This window comes from Chionomys nivalis, chromosome 3 (assembly GCF_950005125.1).
Source record: "Chionomys nivalis chromosome 3, mChiNiv1.1, whole genome shotgun sequence".
In the NCBI taxonomy this organism is placed as follows: Eukaryota; Metazoa; Chordata; class Mammalia; order Rodentia; family Cricetidae; genus Chionomys; species Chionomys nivalis.
The window spans coordinates 108,691,338-108,718,339 of NC_080088.1; the positions used below are offsets into that span (position 1 = coordinate 108,691,338).

Sequence of the window (27,002 nt, forward strand, 5' to 3'; positions counted from 1 at the left end):
TTATTTATGTGTAAGTGCATATGTATTTATATGAGGAGGTCAGCGAGGCAACAGATCCCCTGGAGCTTAAGTTACTGGCAATTGTGATCTGCCTGATGGTGATGCTGGGAGCCCAACTCGGGTCCTCTGCAAGAACAATATGTGCTCTTAACTACTGAGCCATCTCTCCCGCCCTTATTTTATTCTATTGGTTTTTCAAGACAGGGTTTCTCTGTGCAACAGCCCTGGCTGACCTGTAACTTGTTCTGTAGACCAGGCTGGCTTTGAACTCACAAGAGATCCTCCTGCCTCTGCCTCCCCAGTGCTGAGTGCTGGGATTAAAAGTGTGAGCCACCACTGTCCAGCCCTTATTTTTGAGACTGGGTTCTCACGTAAACTCGCTGCCTAACCGAAGAGAGGATGGCACTGAACTCCCACAACCTCCTGGTGCCGGAATGACAGGTGAGCAGTGCTCCGTGGGGCTTACGATGACGATGCTGCTTTCTTACCCTCTGTCTGTCCCTCTTCAGCAACGTCAGCAACACAGAGGTGCTGAACTTCATTTCTTCAGGTCCCCATCCAGAGCCCTTCCTTCTCGTAGCATCCACAGCTAGGTGACAGACCATTAAAACCTCGCCTAGGCAGCACAGATTGTTTCCAGCGCAAATACCAAGGCGTCAGTCAGTCTTCCTGCCTCTGCTGACCCTCGAGACACTGAGCCAGCTGGCCAGCCAGGTCACTGGAAGCTTGCTCCAGACTGCTTACTTGCTAAGAGTGAGAAAGGTGACCACATGGGGTGATCACACACCCTCTGGCTCCACTTGGCTTTTTCCTCATCTTACGCAAGTTCTCTCTGCTACAGCTTCCAGAGAAAAGGTCCTTACCAAGAAAGTCTCTAGTGTCTTCGGCTGGCATTTGTATCAAAAGAAGGGGAACAGGAACCAAGGTGCACAAAATAGATACATTCGCTAACACTATGCATCTGGATTAAAGGCATGCACCACCACCCATGGCCCTTCCACTCTGTATTTTGAAACAGAATCTTTCACTGAGCCTAGAGCTCTCCAGTTGGCTGGCCAGTGTTCCTAGGAATCCTCCTGTCTCTACCTTCCCAGTGCAGGGATTGTAGCCATCCACTACCATCCCCGGTGTTTTACATGGATTCTGGGAATGGGAACTCAGGTCCTCATGCTTGAGCTGTCCTTCCATCATGTGGGTTCTGGGAATTGAACTCTGGTCCCCTTTTACCTGCTGAGCCATCTCTGGCACCCTCATTTTATTCTATGTTGAGACAAGTTCAGCCGGTGGTTGTGGCTGTGCTTCCTGGTAAGATATGCTAAAAAGGCAAAGGCAGAAGAATGAAGAGGAACGAATTGCTCAAACTGGCCCAGAACTTGCTATGCAGCCCAAGCTAGCCTTGAACTTGTGTGCCTCCTGTCTCAGTCTCCCAAGTAGGTAGGACCACAGGCTTATGATACCACAGCCCATTCCATCTTTCTTTTATTGGCATCCTTTAGGAGTGTTTTTGGTTTTGAGATGCAGTCTCATGGAGCCCAGGTTCTTGACTTGCAATGTAACCCAGGATAACCTTAAACTTCTTATGTTTCTATATCCAATTTCCCAGTATTCTGTTTCTTTCTTTTTTCTTTTCTTCTTTTTTTTCTTTTTTGGAAGGGGGGTGCCGGACTGTAACCCAGTGCGGGATTCAGGTGCGTTGCTACTGAACTAATCCGCAGCCCTATTGGCCTCGGGGAAGGAAACCTAGGTCGGGGAACATTTTAGGCCCTACACTAGCCACGAGGAACTTCTTTCTAGCCAGAGTAGCCACGCCCTTTCCGCATCCCGGCGGAGGGATCCTCAGCACAGGCACGCGCCACACACAACTCATACGTTGATTGGCTGGTGCAGGACTGGCCCCACATCAGCCCAGACCGCGGCGTCGCGAAGGACCGGCCTGAATGTCAGCCAATCACACAGCACTCCGGTGCGTGGGCTGTGCCTCTCATCCAATCCATAAGGGGATTCCGAAAAGGGCGTGCCCAATGAGAACTGGGCAGAGAGGCGGAGCTCCCAGGGATCCGGGAGGTTGGAGCAGAGCTGTCACCTTGACAACCAGACAGCCTGGAGAGTCCGGAAACTTGAGAAACCTGGACCTTAGCCAGCTGTTGACGCCCGAGATTCTGGGGAAATTCTTTTTAAAATATATTTTTTCAATTGAGAATATCTCTACAAATTTGTTCGTGTAAGAAAAATTTCCATACAACATATTTAAAATTTATATATTTGATATTTCACCTTCCCCCAATGGTTTTTTTTTTTTTTTTTTTTTTTTGAGACACAGGGTTTCATGAAGCTCAAGTTGGCCTGAAAATCGTTATATTGTGGAGACTGGTCTTTAACTCCTGATCCTCCTGGCATGTCTAACCTGCATGCTAGGCGATCACTGTACCCACTGACCTATATCTCTAGAGCAAAAAGGTTTTAGATACCCATGTGCTCAGATATGCATGCTGAGCTCCGAGGAGCAAGCCCATGCACGAGGGATCCTTAGGAAATCACCCAGTCCCATGCTTTGCATAAAGGTCCAGGGAACTGTGCACAGTGACTGGGAGACTGCTTCAGATGGGACAGAGTGAGGTGACATCGGGGCTGTGTAGAATACGAATGTCCGTCTTTACATACTGTCCCCTCTGCATGGCACTTTGGCAAACAAAGGCAGGGGCCCTTAAATGGACCCCAATGAGAGCAGGTGCCCTGGCTTTCTCCCTCCCCATCCTAGCTGGTCCAAATGGGTGTATTGGTTTGACAAAAAATACATCTGAAGGGCTTGCAATATGGTTTATTTGTTGCTGAGACAGTGTAGATCAACTGGAGTCAATTTCCTCCATACAGTGAGTTCAAAGTCAACTTTGGATACCTAGTGAGAACTTACCAAAAAATAAAACCAACAAAAAAGTCTCAAATGCCACTCTGTCCCAGAGTGAAAAGGAATGGAATTCTGTCCTGCCTGCAGGAAGGTGGTGGGGATGAGAGCTGTGGGGAGCCAGTTCAGGAAGAACCAGCCACTTTTTTGCTCAGGTTGTATCTTAACCTCCAGGAGCCTAGGCTTTTTCCTTTATGGACAAAGACAATCCCTTCTTACCAGAGTCTTGTACAAGCTCAGCCAGGGGGAGCTGAGGGAGACACAGGGGCCTCTGCTGTCACTCAGAGCAACACAGAATGACCACTATTGTTGCCATCCTAATTTCCTGGAAACCCACTATTCTAGAATGTCTCCCTTCACCTAGCCACACTTCCCCCCAGGTAAGAACACCAAAAGCCCTCCAGCCGCACCAGGCAGTGCTTCCCGGCACCATGGCCCATGTGCAGCCAGGACTGACTGGCCTTAAAGATAGTTTGACTCTTGTTATCATGGACTGTCGAAGAATGAAGACATTTCTAGATTCTGAAACAAGTACAGATGCTTCTGTGGGAATGAACGACTGTCCCCAGTTTCTGGGAGTCACTTCAGGCAGCGGGTTGTCAGCACTCCTGACTTACGAGTCTGGAGTAGGTAGAGATACTTTTCTGGTTTGGTGTGCCCAAGGCTCAGGGGCTGGGTCAGTTCATGGTAGACAAAACATTTAGAAGCTCACAAGGTAAAGGTTGTGACTGTGGGCTTCAACCACAAACGTGGTCACTTTCATTATCCTCTCCTGGTAGCAGAAGGCAGCGGCAGCATTGATGTGTGTGTGTGTGTTCACACTTAGTTGGCAAGCGCACGCAGCAATAGCAGAAGGTGCCTCCAGGGGCTTCAGCTCTCAAGGGCCTCAAGTGTCAGATCCTTAGTTCTTGATAGCAACAAGTGTCACAGTACAAGAACAGAGACAGGTAAGAGAAACTCATCCCTTCCTGGGCCTTAGGCAGGTGTTAAGCAATTAAAGGATTATTGAAAATGACTATTACTGGGTGGTGGATGTCTTTAATCACAGTACCCAGAAGGCTGAGGCTAGCAGACCTCTTTGTTTGAGGCCAGCCAAAGCTACACGGTAAGATCCTGTGTTAAAAAATAAAACCCAACTAGCAGTGGTGGCGAACGCCTTTAAATCCCAGCACTTGGGAGGCAGAGGCAGACGGATCTCTGTGAGTTTGAGGCCAGCCTGGTCTACAGAGCGAGTTCCAGGGCATCCAAGGCAACAGAGAGAAACCCTGTCTCAAAATAAATAAACTTTTAAAAACCCACTATTATCAATGGTAGGTTGTTTGAATTTTTTTTTTAAATATTTATTTATTTATTATATTATGTGTTATAGCATTCCTTCCACGTTTGCCTGCAAGACAGAAGGGGGTGCCAGGTCTCATTATAGATGGCTGTAAGCCACCATGTGGTTGCTGGGAATTGAACTCAGGACCTCTGGAAGAGCAGTCAGTGCTCTTAACCTCTGAGCCATCTCTCCAGCCCCCGGTTGTTTGAATTTGTAAGCACTCCTAATGTCATTTTTATTAATTCTTTAACAATTTCACGCACATGTATATAATGTATTTTTACTATATTCACCTCCCATGCATGTGTGGGTAGGTAGGTGGCTACATGTGTGTCATGTGAAGGTCAGAAGACAAACTTAGGGAGTCAGTTCTCCCATAATGTGGGTCCTAGGGAATCAAACTCAGGTCACCAACTTGATGGTAGGCACCTTAACCTACTCAGACATCTCACTGGTTCCAGATTTTTGTTTGTCTTTTGAGACAGGGTTTCACATAACCGAAGGATATAGGTTAAGTAAGAAGCTAGAAAATAAGAGACTTGTAGGCTCTGGTCACTGAGAGCGGCCAAACCTGTGACCCCAGGGTCTAAACTTATAATGCTGGCAACTTGTAATGAAAGGCAGATGTAAGAGCTAAGGCATTCCAGCTTCCCAGACCCACGGGAGAGCTGGAATGGCGGCTGCTGAGAAGAACTGGAGAATCTCAGCTTCCTAGAACCACACTAGCTTGGGGGCACCTGTTGGGTTAAGGGTCCCGAAACTGAGCCCTGCACCACTAGAGGGCAGCACCTACCTGCTGTCACCACCAGCTGAAGCCAAGGACAGTGGAAACTAGCACTCTGGCTTCCCTCAACACTCCCACAATCCCACCCCAGGATTTTGGACAACCACAGACTTGGCCCTTAACGCTTAGTAGCTCCCCAAATTCTACCAGCCACATGGTCCCCAGTGTCCCACTGTATAGTCTCCATATCTTCACAATGCAGCCCTGACCCCTCTCCCTTTCTCTCTCTGCGCCCCTTCAGTAGCACTTAAATATATATATTTATTTATTTATTCATTTATTTATTTATTATGTACACAGAGTTCTGTCTGCAGGCCGGAAGAGAGCAACAGATCTCATTGTACATGGTTGTGAGCCACCATGTGGTTGCTGGGAACTGAACTCAGCCAGTGCCCTGAACTGCTGAGCCATCTCTCCCGTCCTCAGTAGCACTTTTGTTGCTACTGCTGCTGTGTGCACTGCTCTTACAGAGGAATCACATTTGGTTCCCAGTACCCATCTGAGATGGCTCACAAACACCTGTAACTCCAGCTCCAGGGGATCCGAAAGGAGAATTAAAAATCATTTTAAGGGCTGGAGAGATGGCTCAGAGGTTAAGAGCACTGACTGCTCTTCCAGAAGTCCTGAGTTCAATTCCCAGTACCCACATAGTGGCTCACAACTATCTGTAATGAGATATGTGCAGGCTTACATGCAGGTAGAACACTGTATACATAAATAAATCTTTTAAAAACTCATTTTAAGATAGCTGGGAGTTGCCAGGCGGTGGTGGCGCACGCCTTTAATCCCAGCACTCGGGAGGCAGAGGCAGGCAGATCTCTGTGAGTTCGAGGCCAGCCTGGTATACAAGAGCTAGTTCCATGACAGGAACCAAAAGCTACGGAGAAACCCTGTCTCGAAAATCCGAAAAAAAAAAAAAAAAAAAAAAAAAAAAGATAGGTGGGAGTAGTGGCACACTCCTTTAATCCCCACACTCAGGAGACAGAGGCAGGTGGATTGCTGTGAATTCAAAGTCAGCCTGGTCTATGCGGTAACTTCCAGTCAGGGCTACATAGTGAGATTCGATTTCAAAAATAAAAAATAAATATAAATAAAAATGATGGGGCTGGAGAGGTTGCCCCATGGTTAGAGCACTGGCTGCTCTTGGAGAGCCTCCCTGTTTGTTTCCCGGCACTTATATGGCATCTCACATTCTCTGTTAACTCCAGCTCCAGTTATACACAGAGATAAATAAGTCTTTTTTAAGGAGAGATGGCTCAGTGGCTGAGTACTTGTTGTTCTTGTAGATGACCTGGGTTCACTTCCCGGCACTCATACGGTGGTCCACAAACATCTGTAACTCTAATTCCAGGGGCTCTGACACCCTCCTGACCTCTGAGAGCTCCAGAAACATATAAGGTATATATACATAAATTCATGCAGTCAAAGCAGTCTTACACATAAAATAAAATCTGAAAAAATAAGTATCTCTAATTAGAGGAGTTACCACAGGTGCCTCACGAAAGTGAAGAAATCCACCCAAGAGTCCAAACAACAAAATTACAGTAAACATTTATTAAGCTGAAATGTTCACAATGTTTTAATCCAGTTCTTAAGTCGATCTACAAAGACCTCTAACATCAAAGCCAGTGATTAATAAATACGAGGAATGTATCCACCACTTCGCAAAAAAATAAGCCTGACGCTTTTTTTTCTATAAGATATTCGTAGAATCAGCTTCCCAACTAAGGTATATGCACGAGCCTGTGTGCACGCCCCCCCCCACTATGTTCACAGAATGGCTTTCTATTGTGCTGAACTAAATACTCTATAAAATTTCTAAGCTGAGGCACAAAACAGAAACCCAACCATGAAGATACCATTGGTAGAAAAAAGAATATGACTTGCAGCTAAGAACAGGGAAATAATTACCTCACAGGGGATTTAACTGCACACTAGTCACTGCCACAAGGAATGAATTCAACTGGAGGATATTCGGAGATTTATCACATGTGCAGACAGGAAACCGACACAACAGGAGAAGCTTGAGCTCTGCAGAGACGTCAGGGCAGACAGTCAGTCATGCCATCAGCTGCCATAGCCGTCCAGGCGGCACCGCAAACAGTGTGCTCCTTGTGCCACCAGGACAGAAAAACAGGTCCTCTGTGTCTGTCCTAGCTATGGAGGGACACCAAAGGACAAAACACAGAAGGATGCGGCAGGCTGAAGCTTGCTGATGCCAGTCAGAACATATCACCGGCAGCTGTCCAGTGTATTGGGTTAGAATCCACAAAATATAGATATGTAATTCTACAATTCACAGGTGAGGAGCCCAAAGTCCAAGTACTTAAATGGTGATCAACAAAAACATTGCAGAATGGTCATAGGTTGTTTCGGAGAGCAGCTTGCATGCTTCGGGTAGAGCTCATGTGCCCAGGGCCTGAAAGTAAAGAAGGCTGGGAGGGGCGCACTGGAAAGTCCCATGTAGCTACAAGTGCACACCAATGCTGGCTTTCTGGTGGAATTGGGCGATTCAAAACCCACTGGGATGCTGGGCATGGTGATCAACACCTTTAATCCCAGCACTTGGGAGGCAGAAGTAGGCGGATCTCTTGTGAGTTCGAGTCTAGCCTGGGCTACAATAAGACCCTGTCTCAGAACAAAACAAAGTACTACGGGCACTGAAAGGAAGCACTTCAGGCTGCCCATCAACCACAAGATGTAGGTAGAGCCCACAACTTTAGATTTTGTGCTGACTCTTGAACAAAGTGTATGTGTTTGTTGAGACAGGATCTTGCCATATAACCCAGGATGGGTTTGAACTCACCACCTTCCTGTCTATCTCCAAGGTTCTGGGACTATAACCACCTCTGGCTTCCCAATCATACTATTTCCAAGTCACTGGCCCAGCATGGGTGTGCCAAGGCCATATATAACAATGCTCCCTTGGAGGGTCTCACAAGGTACCTAGGAAGGACATGCTCTCCTGGCTGCTTACCTGGCAGTCACAAAAGCCATCCAAAGTCCCCATCTCTACTCATGGCCCTTGTGACTGCTGAGCCTCATTTCCAAGCTGCCTCTCAGGAATGTCCCTGGGTCACTTTTAGAATGGAAGACCCTATCATGAGTCACAAGGCCAGCAGTGAAGACATTCTTTTCCACACTTTATTGCCAGCAGAAAGAAGGCCAAGGCTCAGTAAAGGAACCAAAGGACGAGAGATGCGAGAGATGCAGCCGGCGACAATAGAAAGCATGTTTGGAAAATGTGTCTGCTCGCTGCACTGTCACCAGACAGCCTCCTGACTAGTGCAGGAAAGAACCGCTACATAAACACTGACCACAGGCCTGGGTGGGATGGACGCCTGAGCTGGTTTGGTAGAGTGCTTATGTAGCATGTAGGAGGCACCGGGTTCCATCCCCAGCACTGCATAAACCAGACGTGGTGGCACTTGTCCCTAATCCTAGTACTCGGAAGGGGGAAGCAGGATCAGGAGGTTCAAAGTCATTCTCAGCTACGTAGTATGTTTGAGACCAGCCAGGGCTACGAGAGAACCATCTTAGAAAACCAAAACGAGCTGGGTGGTAGCAGCAATGGTGGTGGTGTGTGCCTTTAATCCCAGCAACACTCGGAAACTCATTCTGTGAGTTCAAGGCCAGCCTGTCTACAGAGCAAGTTCCAGGAGAACCAGGGCTACACAGAGAAACCGTCTCTGAAAAACAAAACAAAACAAAAACCGAGAGACTATGCGACTACTCAGGGCTAGAACGCTGACTGATCTTCCAGGACCTGGGTTTGATTTACAGCATCCACAATGGCGGCTGACAATGGTAACTCCAATTCCAGGGGATCTGACACCCTCTTCTTGCCTCAGGTATGTATGTAGTAGATACACAGACATACATGTAGACAAAACACCTACACACATAAAATAAAAAGTTCAAAATAAAACACCAGCATCACAAATCACCAACCCCAAAGGGCAGAGTGGTGGCACATGCCTTTAATCCTAGCACTCTGGAGGCAGAGGCAGAGGCAGAATTTCTGTGAGTTCGAGGCTAGCCTGGTCCGCAAAGCGAGCTCCAGGACAACCAGAACCACACAGAGAAACCCTGTCTTGGGGGGAAAAAATAAAAATAAATCGCCAACCCAACCCTCACTAAAAACAAAACAAACAAACAAACAAAAATCACCAACCCAAATGCAATCACCTAAATCCTCAATCCTACCCTTGCTTGGTAAAGCTAGTTACTTAAAGTGAGAAAGAAACATCAGGGAATTAACGCTGACTTTCAGACAGTTCAAACCCTGACCCCATCTTCCTTTCATTTAAAAAAATTATACATGTATTCATTTGGGGGGAGGGATGGCAAACCATGGCCTATATGCAAAGGTCAGAGGAAAACCTGTGGGAGCTACCTGTCTTCTTCACGGCATGTGTCCCGGGAATCAAGCTCAGGCTTGGTGGCACGTACCTTCCCCCAATGAGTCACGTTGCCAGCCAGACTCTTTATAACAGACCCACAGTAGCTGCCATCAAATATCTCTTTACCGTGTTATTCAGTGAGGAGGAGCTGTACACAGCCCCAAAGATAAGGCATGAAATGAGGTACAAAAATACATCTTTCCACATAGAAAAGAGATGGAGGAAGGGAGGCCAAAAAGCTGCATACTTGCAAGGAATGGAAACAGAAAAAGAAAAATCTTTAATTATGTGGGGATTAAGAATACATCCAAACAGTGCTGGAGAGATTACTCATTGGTTAAGAGCACTAACTGCTCTTCCAGAGGTCTCAAGTTCAATTCCCAGCACCCACATGGCAGCAGACAACTGTCCATAACTCCAGTTCCAGGGAACCTGACATGCGTGACAAAACACATAAAATAAAATAAAAAATTTTAAAAAAGATGCACACAAAAAAAAAATTAAAAAAAAGGCCGGGCGGTGGTGGCGCACGCCTTTAATCCCAGCACTCGGGAGGCAGAGGCAGGCGGATCTCTGTGAGTTCGAGACCAGCCTGGTCTACAAGAGCTAGTTCCGGGACAGGCTCCAAAACCACAGAGAAACTCTGTCTTGAAAAAGCAAAAAAAAAAAAAAAAAAAAAAAAAATTAAAAAAGATGCACACATTTAAAAAAAAAAAAAAAAAAGGAAGAAAGAATGCATACAAACAATGCCAGGCATGGTGGCGCACACCTTTAATCCCAGTACTCAGAAAGCAGAAGCCAGGGGATCTCTGTGAGTTCAGGGACAGCCAAGGCTATGTAGAGAGACCATGCCTAAAAAAAAGAAAAACACAACCAAACAAGGTAAAATATATGCATTTACCATCTGAATTTCTACTACTAGAACGTCAAGTAACATTCTACTCTGCCGTGGACACTCTTCCATTTCAAATGAAGGCATTCTGGGGCTGGACTCTAGGGTGCTCTCAGTCCCACCCTAATCACTGCATACACACACCTGTCATCCCTGCACTCAGGAGGTGGAGGCAGGGGGAGCACAAGTTTAAGGCCAGTCTCAGCTACTTAAGCAAGTTCAAGGCCAGCCTAGGGTACAGGAGACCCTATCTGAAAGAAATAATTAAATGAAAAAAATTAAAATGAAGGCATCTTGTGTGTTTGTGTTATGTGTGTGTCAAAGTATAAAACTGGCTTTAGAGTCTACATTTGGTCAGGCTAGAAAATATATTGCAGATTTTTTTAAAACTTTTTTTATTATTATTGTCTCAAGACGAGGTCTCAATGTATAACTGACTAACCTGGAACTTACTATATAGACCAGACTGGCTTCAAACTCAAGAGATCTGCCTGCCTCTGGCTCTTGTGTGCCACTAAACCTGGCTTCTGGTCTATGTAATCCTGGCTGACCTGGAATATAATAAATTGAGCTAGTCTCAAAATAGCAGTAATCCTCCTGCCTCTGCCTCCTGAATACTGGGATTGCACTCTCAGCTACAAAGGACTGTCTAGGACACTCTGTGGCCATCAGCGAGAGGAGCCGAGGCAAGAACAGGGATGCTCAGCTTTGTAGAGGCTGATATATAGAGGCCAACGGGCAATATCTGCAAAGCAATATTTGGTATGATATGGCCAGATATTTGGAAGGAAAGATGAGTTAGCCACTAATAGTGCCCTTCCCCCAGTTACTTCCACCCTGAGCTGCAAGTAGATTTGTCTACAGTATCTGAACAATACATAAGTGAATGTTTCACACCAGAAGTCATGTGTGTCCTATGTCCACGGAGAGACTTCCCCAGTATGGGTTCCACAAGTGAATGAAATTCAAGAAAGTGTGAGCCCCATACGGTCATCTAGAGAACAGACATATCCTCAAAAGGACCCGAATCTGTATTCCAGACACTTGCAGCCCAAAAGAGAACTTCTCAGACACAGGGCACCAGAGCTGGTGGCAGCTGGGTCCCTCCACCAAGCGTGGCTCCAGGGTACACTGAAAAACCACAGAGTCAATGGCACTCCCAGCCACATCCTGCAAAAGGCAGCTTTCTTTCCACAGAGTCCTGGCAGGGGACTGTCACCTCCAGCCTCTGACCCAATTCTCTGCCCACCCGTCTCCCCAAGGTTAAACTAAAACAACTCCCTGGACCCCAGACAAAAAGCACCTAACACACAATAATCATAAAAATTTTAGGACAAACAATTCAGATCTTAAGGTTGCTTATGCCTAAGAATGTTCTAGAAGCAATGAAATGAAAGATGTTACTGACTATAAACAATTTCTTGTATGGTCTTGAGTCAATTAAAAGCAAAATAAATAAGCAAATCCCACCAGGGTCCAGTTGGCTATTTGGGCCTAGCTGGCAAACAGGGAATGTATGATTCAGTTAGATTCTGGAATAATCTTCAAGGCCCACCCAGAAAGTTTTTGGCATCAAACTCCAAAGACATTTTTAGCCCCATCTGTGTATTTTCCTTCTAGAAAGGCTGGGTGTTAGACTACATTAAAGTCCAGAGAGGAGAAAAAGATCCCAGGACGTCTATGGGTACCTTCATTCAGAAATACAATGGACGGGGTGAGGGTGGGCTCAGTATCCCCAGCACCATAAAAACAGAAAGGCATGAAGAAACACAATGGAATGACCAAGTGCACAGGGTCCCTAGGATCCAAAGGCGATGGGTTCCACTCTGAGGCCCAAGTGTCCACAATAACAAGAGACAGCACTCATTAACCAAGTCACCTCCAACCCCAGAAGACATAAGATTAAAGTCACATTTGGGAGTATGAAGATAATACGCACAGCGCCCACCCAGCAGTCAGTTTAAACTTCCTTAAAATCTTCAAGTGCTTTCTTCAAAGTTCTGATAAACTTGACTGGATCTGCCTTGATTTAAAAACCTTACAAAAGTTTTAAATGTTGGGGGGAAAATCAACTTTATATTCTATGCAGATAAATTTCTCTGACTACACAGTTAATAGGGGTATATCCATTGTTCAAAAAATACGTTTTTCCCACCAGCAACACTCTGATTAAGTTCTACTCTACATAAGTTCTTTCTCCTCCAGTGGGTCTTAAGGTTGACACACAGTGGGAAATACCAAGTGTGGCATTCTTGCTCGGTTTATTGGGAGGATTGGGGTTTGGCTGCCGGCTGTTTTTTTTTTCTTCTTCTTCTTCTGTTGTCTTTTGACATCACTAAGGCTGGTGCCCTTAGATGTCCGGGCAACTGACCTTCACTTGTCCTTGGAGCGGTCAAGGTTCTCCAGCACCCTGTTGAGGCGGATGTTGAGCAATCTCACCTGGTTCTCCAGGTGCTCCAGCTTCTCCTCTACACTGGGGCTGCCAAGGCCACCGGGACTGCCTCTCCAGTAGCCCATGGGCCCCGTCATAAAGTAGATGGCCACGACGAGGCAGAGCGGCAGCACGGCGTGCTCGGGCTCACCCTCGTACTTATGCAGAATATACACACAGGACATGGAAAACAGGATGACACGTACGAGCCAGAAGAAGCGACCAAACACCAGGTGCAGGAGGCTAAAGGTGAAACCCAAGGTCAGAGACAAGAACCAGTAGGCCAGGAGGACCACACCAACCAGCACCAGGGCCCGGGTGGGACTGCTGGACACGGAGGCTGGGCTGAAGTACTGTGACAGGTTGGACACTACGAAACAGAACAGAAGACAGGGTCAGTTATTCCCACGTGGTCAGGACCTTCTTTGAAAGCAAATGGGACAGCTGAGCTCAGGGACTGGACCCAATGGCTCCTGTCCCAACCTAATACAATGAAAGCCAATTAAAGCAAGCACTTGAGCCTCCAAGTAGCAGAGGAAGCACTGGTGGCCCTCTGGACTGTTTGTCACATCATGAGTTTAAAACACCTGTGAGGCTGGAGAGATGACGGATCCGCGGTGAAAAGTGTAAAAAGCACTCTTGCAGAGGACCAAGTTCAATTACCAGCAACCGCAGGGTGGTTCACAACCACCTGGAACTCCAGCTCCAGGAGACAAGTCCTAAGGTACTGCACATAGGTGGTGCACAGATATACATGCACAAAACACCCACACACAAAAATAAGTGACAAGTAAATCTCAAAAAAATATTTTTATAAAAATGCTGCTGGTGTTTGAACTCAAGTCTTTGTGTTTGCAACGAGCTATCTCCTCAGGCTGGTCACAGTGGCTCGCATCTGTCATCCCAGTACTTGGGAAGCTGAGGCAGGAGGATCAGAAGAAGCTCAAGGTCATTCTTGGCTTCACCCTTAGTGAGTTTGAGGCTAGGGTAGACTACAAGTGAACCCTGTCTCAAAAACAAATCAAAACAACAACCACAAAACCAAAAACAACAGTAAAACGGAAATGGTAAAATTGATTTCAGCAACTTTGAGACGGGGCGGGGTCTCAGGTAGACCAGGCTGGCCTTGAACTCAGAGATCTGCTTGCCTCTGAGTACTGGGAATAAAGATATGAGCCAGCATGGCAGGGGTAAATTTCATTAATTTCTTTTGGCTTTTTGAGACAGGGTTCCCCATACAGCCCTGGCTGGCCTGGAACTCACTCTGTAGACCAGGCTGGCCTCAAACCCAGAGATCTGCCTGCCTCTGCCTACTGAATGCTGGGATCAGAGGCATACGCCACCACACCTGGCCTTCAACAATTACTTTTCCCTGTAACGTGACCAGTAGAAAACTTCTATATGCCTCAAAGCTTATTTCTATCAAACTGATCCGAGTGGAGGAGTCTTCATTGTAACGAAGACCCTGAAAACTGATGGGGAAGAAAGTGCTTGGGACCAAGAACAGACATCTTGACTATGGTTCTGGGAGGCAGCTCTCACACTCCTGCTTCAAGCTTGAGGTACAATTCTGAAAGACCTTAGGGTACCCTGCAGCTTATCTAAGTCAAGAGGGAAACCCACACTCTAGAAGCAAGGTATTTCACCTCCCCCCCAGCTCCTCTCAGCTAATCGCAACAGGCCTAGGTTCCTCAGTGATGCCTGGTGTCCTGTAGCTGTCTGGCTCTGCGGTTTCCCAGTCTGAGCTGCATGCAATTCCTTGCAATCAAATTTATCTCTACAGGCTCGCCGCCCAGGGATGGCAACCTGGAACTGCACAATCCCAGTAGGGGATGGCTGGGGCAGCCTCACAGGATTGCACACAGTTACAGTGTTTGCTGATGTGTTGACTCAGCTCCAGTCCCTGGGAGGGTTGTAACCGCCCTGGGGGCAGCATGCTACACAGTGTCCTCTGAGAGCCACACCCCTGGCTCCCATTCTCCATCTGAATAGCAAGGTGACATGGCCTGGCGTGAAGCCCTACGAACGTTGAAATCAGTGATTCAAGGCTGGAAATGAGAACTAACAAAAGCAGTGATGTGTGGGCCCCACCTGTACAGCGTGCCTCCACTTTGAACCCTGGTCCCAGATCTGTAAAAGAAGGGATGCCCAGGACTTGTGAGAAGTCTGAGAGGGTCTTGTTACAAGGCTGTATCTGTTTTCTGGCCCCCATATACCAGGTGGCTGACAGCGCTTAGATGGTGAAATCCATCCTCTCTCCCAGTTCCGAAGGCCAAAAGGCCAAGCCAGGACCATGCTCCCAAAGCATGGTCTCCCCTGACTCTCCACTCATACTTTTCTCTCTACCGACTTTGTCTTGGCCATGCTGAAACACAGCTCTGAGCGCACCTAGACAAAAGCTCTTAGAAGCATCCCATGGCCTCTCTCGGCTTTCAGGGGGGCTCCAGGTGGTCCGTCCATGGCCCATAACCTCATCATCACTGCAGGCTCTGCCTCCATCATCTTCACAGCCTTCGAAGCTTGGTGGACCACACGTTCAGCTATTAAAGGAATGCTCCTTCCTTCCTGCGGTACCCTTAACACTCATGTACCCTCAGTCGGGTGCAGGGAGATTCACTACACAGTGAGACTGCACCAAAACAAACACACAACACCGCACGTGGCCATCCCCATACCTACCATCAAGTCCAAGGACTTCCAAGAGCTCCATCCAAACTTTCCATACTGTCTCCACGAACATGTCCACGCCCTGCACGAACCGCTCAGTCAGCCTGGACAGTAACTGTAGGGATGAGAGGACAGTAAGAACCTGACCAACATACTGTCTTCTCAAACCAGTCAAGCACTGAAGCGTGAGCTTGGAGGGGACATCTCAACAGAAAAATCGGGAGCCGCCTCATGGGCAGTCTAGAGCCAAGCGATGAACTAGAGTTGACAGCTGCCCACCGCCATGCAGAACGGGGAGACGCCCCCGCCCTCCACACACAGGAGCACACTTGGGGTGAAGGTGAGTGGCTCTCAGTCAGGGTATCTACTTCCTCTGCCTAGGAGTGTCTGCCCTCAAGATGCTTCCCAGGGCAGCTGACTCTCTAAGGGACCAACTCTGAAATCTGAGACCACGCAGCAAGGGTTCATGCTCTGTCTGTGACCTAGAGAATTTCATTAGGTCTCTAGGTGATTCGGAAAACCCAGTAGACCGGGAAATCAGAAATTGTGCTACTTACTGCCTGATTTCCTTATTTTCTTTTGGATAATTGGTCATGCTGGCTAGTTTCATGTCAATTTGGCACACGCTAGTGTCATCAGAGAAAAGTCTCAATGGAGAAAATGCCTCCAAAGACATAGGGTAGTAGGCAAGCCTGCAAGGCATTTTCTTAGTTGGTGATTGATGGAGGAGGTCCCAGCCCATTGTTGATGGTGCCATCCCTGGCTGATGGTCCTGGGTGTATAAGAAAGCAGGCTGAGCATGTCACAGGGAGCAAACCAGTAAGCAGGACCCTCTACATCCTATATCCAGGTTCCTGCCCTGCTGGAGTTCCTCTCCTGACTTAGATCATGGTGTCTCATCACCACAGTATTAACACTAACCAGGACAGTGATATCAGATGCACCTAGCACAAAACTCAAAGCCAGGGCTGGAGATGTAAATCAGTGGATAATGCTTTCCTAGCACGCATAATGTTGCCACATAAATAGGGGGGCTCAAAACTGTAACTCCAGCTCCATGGAGATCTGAAGCCTTTCTCCGCTCTCTGTGCTTGTGCGAGTGCACACACGTGTGCGCACACACACGCGCACATACACACTTTAATAAACTTAATCCTAGAAAAGGAAAACATGAAAAGCCAAGCATAGCGGTGTTTGCCTGTAATCCCAGTACTCAAGCGACAGAGGCAGGCAGATCTCTGTGAGTTCAAAGCCAGCCTGGCCTACATATACATTAATGAGTTCCAGGACAGGGTTTGCATAGTGAGACCCTGCTTCAAAAAAAAAAAAAAATCATCAAACAAACAAACAAGCAAACAAACAAACAAAAAAATAAATAAAAAATAAAAAAATAGAAGAAAGAAAGCAAAGAGGAAGGAGGGGAGCACAGGCAAGCAGCAGCACAGCCTTTGATGGCACCAGTTGTCCAGGAGTAGTATGCAGGAGTTATTTTAGGGTAAGTGACATTCTGGCTCACGCTGTACCTTCCAGGCCTTGGTTTTCCCAGCTGCAAAACGGGTTCAGGAAAGGATTTAACATAGGAAGCTGAAGAAGCTCAGTATGGCCACCTGGCCCACAGCAAGTGAGAGGACCCCAGGGGCTGCTGTAGTCCAGTCAGACCAGTGACAGGGTGGCAAGGAGGGGCTTCTGGGAGAACAAATCCAGACCAGAGGTTCTTTCTCAGGCTGTGAACCGGCCAGGAGGAAGAGGACACACCAGAACAGGTCCCAGCCCTTGCCCTTTCAGCTGGAGAACATGCTGATTCCTCTGGTAAAGCTAGACATGGAAGGAGACCCACAGACTTTATGGAAATGAGAGGATTCAGCTGTGTTCTCTTAAATTTAATTGTGAAGCCCCTAGTCCCCGGTGAGAGAAACTCGTAGACAGGGTCTTTAAAGAGGTAATTTGGCCGGGCAGTGGTGGCGCACGCCTTTAATCCCAGCACTCGGGAGGCAGAGGCAGGCGGATCTCTGGGAGTTCGAGGCCAGCCTGGTCTACAAGAGCTAGTTCCAGGACAGGAACCAAAAAGCTACAGAGAAACCCTGTCTCGAAAAAAAAAATCCAAAATAAATAAATAAAAAGAGGTAATTTGACTACAATGAGACCACTACAATAGGCCAAGTCTAATAGGGCAGAGGATGTTATAAGACAGTGTGTCAGTGAGACGGGCTTGTCACCCCAGCTACTCAGGATGCCAAGACTGTGTGTGTGTACATGTGTGTGTGAGTGTACGTGTGTGGACATGTGTGCTGGGGGGGTTGTCTATGCAAGCACCAGGCTGGCAGAGTTATGATCCCGAATGAGGCAAGAAGGAAATCTCGTTCAACAGGATTCAGTAGTTCAGAGCCTGACCCCAGGCAGTTTGACACATTTAAGCACAGTGTGAGGGCCAGTCATAATAATCTAAGTATGGGCAGGTCACCCAAAGGAAGTTCTTTACTTCCTCCAATCATTATCACCTGGGACTCTGGCCATAGATGAATTTCACTGGATGCTGGAGTCTTAGTTGTTTACAATTGATTCACCCCCAACTTTACTACTATAAAACCCTATTTTAATTGAGCTCGGGGCTCTCCGGTTATTCCAATACGAGAGAGGAAGTTTGAAAACTTGATTAAAATAAAGGCTCTTTGCTTTTACATACGGGACTCTTGGTTTCCTTGTCGGCTTGCGGGGATTGCGGATTTAGGTATAACACGCATCACAATTCGGAAAAACGTTTTCTGGTGTAACACAATCCCATGTGTGCACAGGGAGGCATAATTACATCAAAAACGCTCCTCAAAGTTCATGTCACTTCTTCCATGAAGATGAGCTCTAGATCCAGGCTACGTGTGTCATCTTATGGGCCGAGCGGAGGATCTGGCCTGGACTCCATCATACAGATAGCACAGAAGTCATCTGGGCTATCAGCCACCTCCAGCCCTGTTTGTGAGAGCCTGGGGGAGCCCCTGGCCATAAGATAGCGCAGAGGTCATCCAGACTATTAGCCACCTCAGGTCCTGGCTGTGAGAGCCTGGGGGAGCCAGGTATGGCCTGGCCCCAGAGATAACACAGGGGTTACCTAGGCTATAGTCACCTCCATTCCCAGCCCTCTGAATGGAAAACAGGTTGTACATCTTTTCCCTTGAAAAAGACAACCCTGGCCGGGCGATGGTGGCGCTCGCCTTTAATCCCAGCACTCGGAAGGCAGAGGCAGACAGATCTCTGTGAGTTCGAGGCCAGCCTGGTCTACAAGAGCTAGTTCCAGGACAGGCACCAAAGCTACAGAGAAACCCTGTCTCGAAAAACCAAAAAAAAAAAAAAAAAAGAAAAAGAAAAAGACAACCCTGTATGTTTAACATTCCTGTGCTATCTGTGAGCACAAGGACCTCTGTGCTCTCAAACAGGCAGGGAGATTGCAAGTTCAAGGCCTGCCTTGGGTTAAAGAATGAGTCCAAGGCTAGTCAGGACATCTTAGTGAGACTTCCCCCATCTCAAAATAAAAAAGTTGGCGGTGTAGGTCAGTGTTAGAATCTTTGTCTTAAAAAAAAAAAAAAAAACAAAGAGAGGGAGAGAGCTAACATCAGACGACAGCCATCGGAACAGAGGGTGAGGAAGGCCTGCAGGTCCATTCTGGGGTACAGGGGAAGTCAGCCTACCACAACCTTGACCTCAGATCTCCGGCCCCAAAGCAGTTAGAACTGCATTCTCATGTTCCAACCACCCACTGGGGTACTGGGTTCCCGGTGAGTGACAGCAGAGTTCGGGGCCTGGAGGCAGAGCCAGTAGATAGCAGGTCAGAGAGCTGTCTTACATTAGACTCCAAATGTGTTGGTTCATGGAACCCTAGAACCAGGGGTGGGAGCAGAGGTGTGGGGGGGTGATACCAATATGGCATGATAGAGCAACACAGGTAGAGCAGACTTCCAGGAAATGATGTCACTAAACAAAACAGGTGAAGGAAAATAAAAATTACTCATCATGGGGAAGAGCATGCAGGAGGCGGGGCAGAGGATAACTTTGTGGAATGGGGTCTCCCCTTCCACCTTTTTGTGGGTTCTGGGGATTGAACTCAGGTTGCTAGGCAGGAACAGCAAGCACCTTTATGTTCGGGTGAGGGCTCCACACCAAGCCCCCTCCCCTGGAGTAGCTTCATTCCATACTCCACCGGAGAAAGCCCGCCACCTGTGCTCCACCCCCAAGGGCGTTAAAAGGCCCCACTTTGTGGGTTCCCCTTATGCTCTCAACTTCCCCTGGGGCCACAGGAACGCTGTGCTCAGAATAAACCTGGATTTATGGATTCAGCAGTGGAGGATTCCCATTAACAGGAATCAAACAACATTTTACTCACTGAGGACAACTTTACCCTCTCAAGGACAACTTTCAAACAGCAATCTCCTGCGTCTACCATTCAGTGCTGGAGTTATCCACCATGCCTAACTTTATTTTATTTTATTGAGATTACGTTTCACGTATCTCATTTTTTCTGGTGTTTTAGAGACAGGATCTCAAATACACACACACACACACACCCCAAAAAAATGACTAGCGCCTGCATACTGTGAAACATTATTAGAGTTAAACACCCGTTTCCTGGGCGGGATGTTTGTGGACTGTGCAGAAGATACCACGATATTACTGTCTTACTTCAAATGGTGAAAAAAAAAATGCAGAAAGTGTGTGTGCACTGCGCTTGTAGAACAAACAGAAAATACGTGCAATGGGTGAAGGCAGGCTGAGGGTCTTTGTGCTCTGTTCTTTCAACTTTATATTATTTTGGAGGTTTTTTTTTCTATTTAGTATTTGAGTTTTATTTAAAGAATAGGAGGAGAAGGAGGAAAAGAGAGTCAGGGAAATGATCTAAGTAAAGGCACTTGCCACTATGCCTAAGTTTGACCCCTAGGACTGAGAGACCTCCCCCCAAAAGGTGGTCTCTGACCTCCACACAAACTGTGGCATGCACATGCCCCCCCCATAAATAAATAAATAATTATAAAAAGAAAAGCATTGTTTTGTTTCGTTTTCATGACAGGGTTTCTCTGTGTAGCCCTAGCTGTCCTGGAACTAGTCAAATATTTCACTCAAAATACTTCTTCCCTGCAAGCAGCAACAGAGGAAAAATTCTGCAAAAACAGAACAGACCAACTGTTGAACTGAAGACCAGCAAAGAGTTAAAGCAAAGGTCCCAGAAAAGACAAGGCCAACCTTCAGAAAAAAATTGAAAAACCAAGTAACAGAAATTTAAAAAATAAATGTTGACCCTCCCCTTTTCCTTTCTTTCTTTCTTTTTTCTTTTTTTTTTTTTTTTGGTTTTTTCGAGACAGGGTTTTTCTGTGGCTTTGGAGCCTGTCCTGGAACTAGCTCTGTAGACCAGGCTGGTCTCGAACTCACAGAGATCCGCCTGCCTCTGCCTCCCGAGTGTTGGGATTAAAGGCGTGCGCCACCACCGCCCGGCTTCTTTTTTTTTTTTTTTTAAAGTTCTTTAAGACAGGGTTTTTCTGTGTAGCCCTAGTTGTCCTGGAACTAGCTATGTAGACCAGGCTAGCCTAGAACTCACAGAGATCCCCCTGCCTCTGACTCTAGAGTGCTGGTATTAAAGGTGTGCACCTTAGCCACCTAGTTCTTTTGATTTTTCAACGCACAGTGTCATGCAGCCCATGACATAGCTTCAACTCACAGTGCAGCTGAAGCTAACCTTGAACTATTGCTAACCTTGAACTACTCCTGCCTCCACCTCCCCAATGCCAGGACTACAGGTGTGTGTTACAGAACCAACCTGGAACAGACCCACTTCTAACATCCACAGAGGACGCTGTCTATGTACACACCAAACAGTTTGCACAGAAAGGTCCTTCTCTGGTCACATTTGGAGGGACACGCTCCAGTGAACTCCACCACACACAGCCTTTGCTCCCTGCAACCCTTCAAAAGCAGCAAAGCAAGCTGCTAAGGCCAAGCAGTGTCTGATTACGTTTACGTGAAAATCCAAACAGGAGAATCTGTAGAGACGGACAGACTAGCAGGTGCCTGACTATGGTGGAGGTCAACAGCTGATGGCTTAGCCAGCCATCCTTTGGGGGTGATGGAACAGTCTGCAGCTAGATAGAGGGGATGGGTGTGCAAGCCTGTGAACATGCTTGCCCTCATCAAACTGAAAATGGTGAAATATGGACTGACCTGTATTTCATTGCCATAACTAAGAAAAAAATTAAGGGGCTAGAGCTATAGCTCAGTTGGCAGCATGCTTACAGGCATGGAGCCCTGGGTTCGATGCCATGAGCTGGGTGTGGTGGCTCATGCCTGAAAATCTAGCACTTAAGAGCTGGAAGCAAGAAGGGTCAGGAGTTCAAAGCCAACCTAGAATACAGGAGACCTTGCCTTAAAAAAAAAAAAAAAAAAAAATCCGGGTGGTCATGGACCACACCTTTACTTGCAGTACTGGGGAGGCCGGGACAGGCGGATCTCTGTGAGTTCAAGGCCAGCCTGGTCTACAGAGCAAGTTCCAGGACATGCTCCAAAAGCTACAGAGAAACCCTGTCTCGAAAAACCAAAACCAAAACCAAAAAAAAAAAAAAAAAAAAAAAAAAAGCCAGGTGTGTCCTCACACTGGTAAATTTCTGAAACTACAGAGTGGTAAGAGTGAAGACAGGAGGATTGCAGTTGTTAGTCTAGCTCCAGGCTCAGTGAGAGACCCTGTTTCAGGAAATAAGACAGCGTGATAGAGAAGAACAATTAAAAGTTCTCTGAGCTAGGCGGTGGTGGTGCCACTTTTAAACCCAGCACCTGGGAGGAAGAGGCAGGCGGACCTCTGAGTTTGAGGCCAGTCTGGTCGACAGAGTGAGTCCCAGGACAATCAGGGCTGTTACACAGAAAAACCCTTATAAAAACAAACAAAAGCCCTCCCTCCTCTGGCCTCTGTGTGAAAATGTACTTGTGTGTCTACATACATGCACATTAAGAAGCGGGAAGGGCTGGGCATGTTGGCCCACACCTATGACTCCAGCACTCCGCAGGCTGAAGCAGGAAGATGGTATCCATGGCCGGACTGACTACATAGCAAGTCTCTACCTCAAAAATGAAAAGACCGGGTGGTGATGACGTACACCTTCACCTTTAATCCCAGCACTTGGGAGGCAGAGGCAGGCTGATCTCTGTGAGTTTGAGGCCAGCTTGATCCACAAAGTGAGTTCCAGTTCAGTCAGAGCCGTAATAGAGAAACCCTGTCTTGAAAAACAAAAACAAGGAGGCTGGAGAGATGGCTCAGAGGTTAAAAGCATTGCCTGCTCTTCCAAAGGTCCTGAGTTCAATTCCCAGCAACCATATGATGGCTCACAACCATCTGTAATGAGGTCTGGTGCCCTCTTCTGGCCTGCAGGCATACACACAGACAGAATGTTGCATACATAATAAATAAATAAATGAATATTTTTTTTAAAAAAAGAAAACAAAAATTTTTTTCTCTACTTATTTAAAGTGTATGTGTGTCTATGTGCATGCACACAATGTCCGTGCAGGCTAAAAGAGGGTGTCAGAACGCCTGGAACTGAGATTACCAACTACTGAATGGAACCCAGGTCTCTGAAAGAGCAGTCAGTGTTGTTAGACCCTTAGGTCACCTCCCTAGCCCCTGACTTGACGTTCTTTTCTTTTGTTGTTTCAGTTTTTTGAGACAAGTTTTCTCAGTAGCTTTGGAGCCGGTCCTAGAGCTTGCTCTGTAGATCAGGTTGGCCTCGAACTCAGAGATCAGCCTGCCTCTGCCTCCCGAGTGCTGGGGACTAAAGGAGTGCGCCACCACCACCCGGCATAGCCTTTCTAAGGCTGCAATGCTTTAATACAGCTCCTCATGTGTGATGACCCCCAATCATAAAATTATTTCATCACTACTTCATAACTGCAATGAATCATAATGCAAATATCTGACATGCAGGATATCTGATACACAACCCCAAAGGGTCATGACCCACAGGTTGAGAGCCATTGATTTGGGGATAGTGTACAATGGAGAAAGTAAATTTGTAAGAACTCTTTGGCATGTGTGTGTGTGTTGGGGGGGGTATATATGCGTGTGGGCGTATGCATATACTCCACCTGTGAACGTCAGAGGACAACTTGCAGCAGTCAGTTCTCTCTGCCCACCATTTGGATGCTGGGGGAGGGAAGGAACTCAAGATATCAATCAGGCTTTCTGGAGAGCACATCTGCACTTTCGCCTGCTGAGCCATAGTCGGGGCCCTTGGTTAATTTTAACTACAGGAAAAGTCTGCTATGTAGTTTAACAGGCCTGGCTTTACTAATTAGCATCAAACCTGTCTTGTAGGTAGGAGGCTTTTAAAAAGTTTGTTACAATGACCCACGTCTTTAAACCCAGCACTCCAGAGACACAGACAGGCAGAGCTCTGTAAATTTGGTTCCAGCCTGGGTTAGATAGTGAGTTTCCAAGTCAGCCCAGGGCTACATAGAGAGACCCAGTCAAGAGAGAGAGAGAGAGAGAGAGAGAGAGAGAGAGAGAGAGAGAGAGAGAAGGTACTCCACATTCTAATCATAATTTGTGTGAAAGTTATTAAGAGTAGCCTGAGTGCTTAGCATGCACAAGGTTATGAGTTCAGTCCCCAGCACCCCAAAATACTGATAGATAACTAAGCAGCTGGTACATGAATATTTGTAGTAACCAATTTCAAAACAGCCATAAGGAAGCTGGAAAGATGGCTCAGCAGTTAAAAATCCATACTGCTGCCGGGCAATGGTAGTGGCAGCACAGGCCTTTAATCCCAGCACTCTGGAGGCAGAAGCAGGTGGAGAGTGAGTTCCAGGACAGCCAGGACTGTTTCAAAAAAAAAAAACCCATAATGGTATTACCAAGGACCTAAGTTTGGTTCCCAGCATCCATGTTATACAGCTCATAACTGCCTGTAACTCCAGCTCCAGGGCATCCAATACACTCTTCTGACTTCTGTGGGCACCATGCACTCATGTGTGTATAAACACACACAGCCGTATGAATCACACATAATTTAAAAAAAAAAAATATGAGCTGGAGAAATGGCTTAGTGGTTAAGAGCTTTCCCTGCTCTTTCAAAGGTTCTGAGTTCAATTTCCAGCAACCACGTGGTGGCTCACAACCATCTATAATGAGGTCTGGTGCCCTCTTCTGGCATGCAGGCATACACACAGACAGAATATTGTATATATAATAAATATTTTTAAAAAATACAACCAGGCTTGGTTGCGCACACCTTTAATCTCTGCTCGGGAAGCAGAGGCAGGTGGATCTCTTTTGATTTGAAGGCCAGCCTGGTCTACATAGAGAGTTCCTGGACAGCAAAGACCCTGTCTAAAAAAAAAAAAAAAAAAAAAAATGAGTTCCTAATGTTCTTCTCCCTCACGCTAAGGACCATTAAACTTTTAAACTTTCAGGTTTTAAACCTCTAAATACCCCCAGCAGGGGTAAGCAATGTTCAATTACCCCCATAGCCAAGATCGAACTTTCAAAAGAGGGCCATGACTCTGGGCCAGGAAGGAGCCAGCTGCATCAACACATCATAACGAAGGAGCTCATGTTCCCATCCCCACTTAAGAGACAGACAAACTGAGGTTTAAAGAAGGGAAGCCAGTGCCAGTAAAGACACTTGCCACCAGGCCTATGACCCGCTATGGATTCTCACAACTTAGTGGTGGAAGCAGAGAACACTAAAGATGTCTTCTGACTCTCACAGGTACTTGTGCACACACAAACACACACACGCAATCAACAAATAAACATAATTAAAAAGCATTTAAAAGTGAAGTCACTGAAACTGGGGAGATGGCTCAGTTGACAAAGGGCTTCCTGTGCAGGCATGAGGACCAGGGTTCAGAAGGCAAAGCCGGGCAGGGCTCTATGAATTTGAATCCAGCCTGGTCTATATAATGAAGGTTCTATATAATGGGTTCAAGCCCAAGAGCGCTTGTAATCCTGGTGCTTGGGAGGTGGAAACAGGACGATTCTACGAGCCTGGCCTAATCTTCAAACTTCGGTGCAATTAGAACTTGTCTCAAAACACAAAGGTGGATGGCTCCTGAGGCCGACCTCTGGACTCCACATTCACACACACCAAGTAAAGTTACTGGTCTAACTTCATCAGGCTGGGAAACAGGGAGCGCCCCAACTTGGACCCAAAGTTCTCTGGACTCCACAACCCCAGGGCCAGAGACCAGGAAGGAAGGAGTGAGGAAGACAAGAGAACGCGTGCACCTCGACTTCTCTTTTCTTAGCATGGTGCACACACATAGGTGCCAAGGCGGAGACTGGAGAGCTCCTTGATGGAAGGGATCATCCCAGTCCCGGAGACCCCAAGCTCTCAAGCTATACCGAAGGCTCCAACCGAGAGGTGACCCTCTCAACCGCCCCAAACATACAGTAGGCGCTCAAGCTGCCAAAGCAATAGCTTAGACCCAATCACCCCCTGGAAAGGAGAACTCGGCCCAGATATCTCTGAAGCAAGGGATGGGAGGCTGGAGGCCCTCGAGGCCAGGCCTCGCGGGGACGCGGGTGTCCCCGGTGCCTGGCTCACAGTGGGAGACCATTGAGACGCGGCGGGTCAGCGCGCGGGCGTCACGCGCTCCTGGGGGCTGCGCTTGGCCCGGGCTGCTGCAGGCCGCGACCGTCCCCAGCCCGGGCCCCCCCCCTCCAACGGTCTCCCGGCCCCGCAAGGTGACCGCAGGCGCACCGCCCACCTTCTGAGCCGCGCGCACGTTGTCCTCTCCAAACAGGCTGCTCACGCTCTGCGAGAAGGTGCTGGCCGCGCGCCGGTGGCTGTTCTTATCCGCAGCCCCGCGGCCCCGAGCCCCCTGCGCGCCAGGGGCCACCAGCGCCAGCAGCATCAGCGCCAGGAGCAGAAATAGCAGCAGCAGTCGCAGGCCGACCCGGACCCGGGGCTCCTGGGACGCGCGCGCACCCATGCTCGGCTTCGGGAAGAGGGTCTTGGGGATGGGGGTGGGGGGGAAAGAAGGCAGAGCTCACGGCCACCTAGGGCTCCGGGCCGCACCGCGTGGGCGCGCCTTGGCCCCGCCCCGCCCTACAGCCCCGCCCCGCGCACTAAGCCCCGCCTCCCGCCCGCAGAAGCAGCCCCCCCCTACCCCCAGCACCACCGGGGCTCCTCCTCCGTACCCCTGGAGTATCAATACAGCGCAGCTTGCAAAGGCTCCTTGCTGGGCTGGGCTGGGCTGGCCATAGTAAACGATTGGGAAACCGAAGGGCACGTGTGTGTCACCTCCCCGCACCCCAAAAGCAGGCCGTGTGGAGCACGCGTTCATTTGTTCTCAGGCCCCTCCTGCACGGATGGCATTTCCGATCCAACAAAGTGGTTGGAGAGGGGAAGTTGGTGATGGGATAGGAAAGGCGACCTAATGCGCGAGGAGGGAACCGGATAAGTGGTTTGGTATTGTGCAGCCCTTTATAAAGGATTTGATGGGATCACTGGGTATTCCTTGGATCTCAAGTCAAAAGAGGTTGGGTGGGGGGAGGGTGTCTAGAGTTGGTCCCGCCAGTCAGTGCTGGTGTCAGGAAGTACCCGCGCCACCTAGAGCGACTTAAGGGTGCGAA

At 47.8% G+C, this 27,002-nt stretch overlaps 1 protein-coding gene across 1 annotated transcript; it reads right to left on the reverse strand.

Annotated features, from left to right (window-relative positions):
* Window positions 1–10,154: 10,154 nt before the first annotated feature.
* On the reverse strand, window positions 10,155–26,453 carry Bri3bp (BRI3 binding protein). The gene is made up of 3 exons (XM_057764893.1): window positions 26,135–26,453; window positions 15,413–15,515; window positions 10,155–13,103 (listed from the first exon to the last, which is right to left on the reverse strand). The coding sequence occupies exons 1-3, from the start codon at window positions 26,357–26,359 to the stop codon at window positions 12,676–12,678; spliced, it is 756 nt and encodes a 251-aa protein (XP_057620876.1). The 5' UTR covers window positions 26,360–26,453; the 3' UTR covers window positions 10,155–12,675.
* Between the last annotated feature and the right edge of the window lie 549 nt (window positions 26,454–27,002).

Bases quoted from the DNA above. Each gene is read 5' to 3' on its own strand.
- Bri3bp (XM_057764893.1), bottom strand. From the start codon at position 26,359: ATGGGTGCGCGCGCGTCCCAGGAGCCCCGGGTCCGGGTCGGCCTGCGA. The intron at 15,516-26,134 runs GTGGGCGGTGCG...TCATCCCTACAG, and splicing joins ACGTGCGCGCGGCTCAGAAG to TTACTGTCCAGGCTGACTGA. The intron at 13,104-15,412 runs GTAGGTATGGGG...TCTGTTTCGTAG, and splicing joins GGAAGTCCTTGGACTTGATG to TGTCCAACCTGTCACAGTAC.